General features: G+C 33.7%; 1 pseudogene across 1 annotated transcript, besides 1 other annotated feature; it reads left to right on the forward strand.

Moving 5' to 3' along the window:
• The first annotated feature begins 1,430 nt into the window (after positions 1–1,430).
• Positions 1,431–2,244, forward strand: TVAGG3_1063770 (annotated as a pseudogene). Its single transcript has one exon. A coding segment is annotated over exon 1 (814 nt).
• Positions 2,245–4,314: 2,070 nt separating this feature from the next.
• Positions 4,315–5,692: a mobile genetic element.

Here is a 5,692-nt window from a genome sequence, read left to right on the forward strand (position 1 = left end):
AACTTTTGACATAAGTGTTTCAATGTCATGAACTCTTATAGAACCACTATATAATAGTCTAGCAGATATACTATCCCAGTCTATATATTCTGCTTTTTTCAAAACCTCTCTCACAATATTTTTCTTATCTAATGGTATACGTTCCATCTTACCTATAGGTATCTTTTCTTTTAACTCTTTCAATATATTGTTTTGTCTGGAATATGTTTGAGACGGTCCATATAGTTGTCGAAGTCATTGCATATAATCTTTGAGTCTGGGAATATTATATGGACAAATGGGATATATAGAAACTTCCACCGAACAAATCTACAAATGTTAGACCATTCGGTAGTTTCTTAAGTTCTCTCAATATAATATCTTTACATCTACTCTTATTTCCAAAGAACGGTAACGGTGGTTTTGTAAAATTCATTTATATATAATAATAAAAATGTTTTTCCCTGAAAAGTGACAGAAAAGTGACAAAACATTTACGAAGAAATCATGAAAATTCAAGAGGGTAGAAAAGAGGTTAGAAAAGAGGTTAGATCTAACCTTCTACCCTAAATTATATTTTTGGGTCCTTTACACTCATTACGAAGAAGAAAGTCTTGACAAAACATTTACGATGAAATCATGAAAATTCAAGAGGGTGAGAAAACAGGTGAAAAAACGGGTGAGATCTCACCTCTTCACCTAAACATTATTTTTGGGTCCTTTACACTCATTACGATGAAGTCTTGACAAAACATTTACGAAGAAGTCTTGACAAAACATTTACGAAGAAGTCTTGACAAAACATTTACGAAGAAGTCTTGACAAAACATTTACGAAGAAGTCTTGACAAAACATGAAAACATATATAATTTGTGAAAAGTGACACATTATATATAATGTTTTCGACCCAGAAGACTAACAATTTTCCGAATAAAAAACTTCATTTATAATAATCATCTTCAGGGCTAGAGGGCACGAAGTGCCTGGAAGCCCCACTTCCTTTTTTTTTTTTTTTTTTTTTTTAATCTGAGTATTAAATTAAGTGATAAATTCGTTTGACACTACTTTAATTTTTAAATTCAAAAAATTATATGTGCTTCTTAAAATGACTCAAAAAAATTTTATTATAAAATAATAAAAAAAAAAAAAAAAAAAAAAAAAGGTAGTGGGGCTTCCAGGCACTTCGTGCCTTCTAGCCCTGAAGATGTTTAGTATAAATGAAGTTCTTATATACGGGTCTTCCAGGAGCTTTTCACAAATTATATATGTTTTCATGTTTTGTCAAGACTTCTTCGTAAAATCAGACAAAAATAATGTTTAGGGTAGAAGGTTAGATATAACCTCTTTTCTAACCTCTTTTCTACCCTCTTGAATTTTCAAGACTTCTTCGTACATGTTTTGTCACTTTTCTGTCACTTTTCAGGGAAAAACATTTTTATTATTATATATAAATGAATTTTACAAAACCACCGTTACCGTTCTTTGGAAATAAGAGTAGATGTAAAGATATTATATTGAGAGAACTTAAGAAACTACCGAATGGTCTAACATTTGTAGATTTGTTCGGTGGAAGTTTCTATATATCCCATTTGTGCCATACAATATTCCCAGACTCAAAGATTATATGCAATGACTTCGACAACTATATGGACCGTGTCAAACATATACCAGACACAAACAATATATTGAAAGAGTTAAAAGAAAAGATACCTATAGGTAAGATGGAACGTATACCATTAGATAAGAAAAATATTGTGAGAGAGGTTTTGAAAAAAGCAGAATATATAGACTGGGATAGTATATCTGCTAGACTATTATATAGTGGTTCTATAAGAGTTCATGACATTGAAACACTTATGTCAAAAGTTTTATATCTTAACTATACAAATGTTTTCAAGAGGACATAGAAAAATATATTGAGGGTATAGAGTTTGTGAGATGTCATTGGACAGAGTTGTATGAAAAATATAAAGACAAGGAAAATGTTTTCTTTATAGTAGACCCACCGTTCTATAACACATGGATTTTCAATACCAAGTAGACTGGACTTTGAGAGACTCTTTAGAAACTTTAGACGTTATACATAACCATCCATGCTTTTACTTTACATCCGATAAAAGTGGTTTGGAAACCGTTATGAGATGGTTAGAGGACATACATGACTATGAGTTTATATATGACAAGATAGAATAGAGAGGTCCTATAAACTGGAGAAAGTGTCACAATAAAGAAATTTTATTAGTAAGTAAATGTGGTTTGAAATAGGACTACTTGTTTTAGGTTTTTTCCATTGTGTCATTTATTTATTTGACGTGGCAGAAAAGTACAGAGAATATGAAGATGAACCAATGCCTGCAAATGTTCAGTATATGTACTCGTAAGAGATATTTTTATCTAATATTAAATGGACGCACAGAACTTAGCGAATGCACAGCAACCTGGACAACCAAACCCAGAGAATATTCCAAATGAAGTTAGAATACAAACTGCAATGGCAAACTATGGTCAAGTGCCAACAGATGTACAAATGCAAACTGCCATGTCAAATGACGCTGCGTTAGGTTTGCCACCATGGTATGCAAATATGAGATGGAAAGAGTTTTATACAAACCCTGAAGTGGGATATAAACAACTCTATGCAGATGACGCGAACACAGGAGTTGACCCAGAGTATGTTTTTCTACCAGAGGAGAAATAGAATGTATGAGCTCCAGTTAAAGAATGCTATGGAACTCAACAGGAAACGTAAGAGACTAGGCGGACATTAGATTTTTACATATAGTAAAATGGGTTTCTTCAGTAGTATTGGAAACTTCTTCAGAAGAGTTGGAAGAGGTATATGGAATGGAATAAAAACCGTCGGAAGAGGAATTTGGAACGGAGTCAAAAATATTGGCAAAAGAGTAGGTCAGTTCGTTGGTATTATACCTAAAGACCCTGAACCAGAAGAACAAGCTCCTGTTATACAACAGCCTGAACCTGCACCACAGTCTAGTTGGCAACCAAATCCAACACCTCAACCGTATTAAAAAATCATATTTTTACCGTTCGATAGTAGTTGTATATGAAACTAAGTTCTAAGTAAAACGCGTGGTATAATGGAACTATTCTCTTTCTTCCATCTGTTGTAAACCATACTTGAAAGTCTGAAATACTTCCACTTGGTGGTTCATATAGCTTTGTAGGTTTTTCGTAAAAGTCATTTGCCAAGCATAAAAAAGAGTTTTGTGCACCAGAAAATGAAGCATGAACTATAATAGCATCTGAGTCGAAAACATTTTCATATGTTCCATTAGGGTTTTCGACTTCATAAAAGTTCGGGTGTACTGGATATGCTGCAGGCTGATTTAACATCCTCAAAAATCTATACCATGCCAAGTTGTTATATTTTGTAGAAATATAAACGTCTTCTCCAAGGTCTTCTATTCTATTGATTTTAACAGTTGCATTTTTCCTGTCATATAAAATATCGAGATGGTACTCTCCTTCGTCAATGTTGTACTGGTTTGCATATTCGATATAGATATCGTTTATTTTTTCTTGAAAAGCTTGAAGAGTTGTTTCTAAGTTTACAAGCAAATTCACTTGTAAAAGTTTTCCCTGTTCAAATTTCTCATACGTATGTTTTTCTTTGTTATAGTATCGAATTTCAAAAGCGACCGTAAATGGGAAACCATGTATGGCTTCTGAAATGAACTTCATTCTACGAAAGCCAACAGCTTTTGTGACGGATGGGTCTCTTAACCATCTCAATGGGTAGTCAAAACGATAGCCTTCATGCTTTACGGTCTCTGTCTCAAACTTTTGACCGACATTAGTAAAAAGTTCATCTAATGGTTTAGTTGTAGCAACTCTTGAATTTTCTTTTTCTATTGAAAGCATATTTTATCTAGAATAAAAATGTCGAAAGATATTGCTTCCATGAGAGAAATACAACACAACCGACAACTCATTATGCAAGCTCTAAATAAGAACACAACAAACTTTTCAAACTATTCTAAGATATCTGAGTCATTGAAAGAAGGAAACTTAAAACTGACATTAAACCCAATGACAGATGAGTTTCTGTTTCAAGACAATAAGAACCATACTGTCTGTATAAATCCAACAAAAGGAACTTTAAACGAGAAACCTATAAATGAACTTCTTTTGAAAGCAGATGTTGACAACAAAGCTGACAAAGAGTATGTCATTGAAAAAGTTCAAGAAGAACATGACAGAGCAGATGCAACATATGCAACGAAAGAACATACTCATCCTGAACTAGCAGACAAAACATATGTTGACAATAAAATGTCAAGTGAAGTGACAAGAGCTGAAAACGAATATTCTAAAAAGACTCATACACATACCATTGCAAATATTACAAACTTACAAGAAACCTTAAACAGTAAAAGTGCCGTTGGACATACACATATCATTGCAAATATTACAAACTTACAAGAAACCTTAAACAGGAAAAGTGACGTTGGACATACACATACCATTGCAAATATTACAAACTTACAAGAAACCTTAAACAGGAAAAGTGACGTTGGACATACACATACATCTTCTGAAATAACAGACTTAAACGTTAGCCTTGAAAAGAAGGCAGATAAGAACCATACACACGATTTCTTCGCAACTGTTGGTATAGAAAATATTGCAGGAACGGTTGAAGAAACTGGTGGGGATGTATTAAATTGGAAACCTCCTAACTTTCCACAAGGTTTAACATCGGAGGATGACATAACGACGATGAAATACATTAGATGTAGAAATGTCTATGTCATGGAGGATGAAAACAATGTTAAATTCACTGCTCAAGATTTATATGACAAGAAAGCAGACAAAACAGAGCTTCAAACATTAAAGACAGAAATGCTTCAAACATTATATCCTATAGGCTCTATTTATACGTCAATGAACTCTACCAGACCAGAAGTAGTACTTGGTCTCGGAACTTGGACTCAAATAGTCGACAGGTTTTTGTATTGTGCAAACTCTTCAAAGGAAACAGGTGGAAGTAAAACGATTTCAGGTGAAAACTTACCTGCGCACAGTCACTACATAGATTTAAGTACATCTCAAGCAGGTTGGCATAAGCATAGATATTGGGATTGGTCAGGAATGATAAAAGGTAAAGGATATGATGTTAAAGACAACGTTAAGTTTGCTATAGATTGTTACTGGAGTAACACTGAGGGAGGAGGAAACCATACACATCGCGTTTCAGGGTATACGCAAACAACGGGACAAAGTAAAGACTATATGCCACCTTACATGACAGTTTACGCATGGTATAGAAATGCTTAGTCGTCATTTTCAACTTCTTTAGCATATTCGTCAGGAGTTGTCTTATATTTGTTAGGAACTGTCTTTGAAAGTATACCACCTTGAACTTTGACAAGTTTGAAACGAGGTCTGACAATAGTAGTTTTATCTTCTGCTTGCAGTGTGTACATTTTGCCATGTTTGCCTAAAACTTCATAATATTCTCTTGTATACTTTCTTCTATTTTTACGAACACGAATGTGAGTACCTGTCGGGTTCCCATTGTTGTCATAGTCAATAGTATTTTCATATGGGTCGCGTTTAGGTATTTCTATTTTTACTTTGTCACCTTTCTGAAGTTTGAAGCCCGGCATTCTTTCTTGTTTGTCTCTTTTGACTAAACTATTAAATATATAGTCTTTCTCTAAGTCAGGGTTGTTTTTCATTTCTTCGGGGG

This window comes from Trichomonas vaginalis, assembly GCF_026262505.1.
Source record: "Trichomonas vaginalis G3 chromosome Unknown ctg_32, whole genome shotgun sequence".
NCBI lineage: Eukaryota > Parabasalia > Trichomonadida > Trichomonadidae > Trichomonas > Trichomonas vaginalis.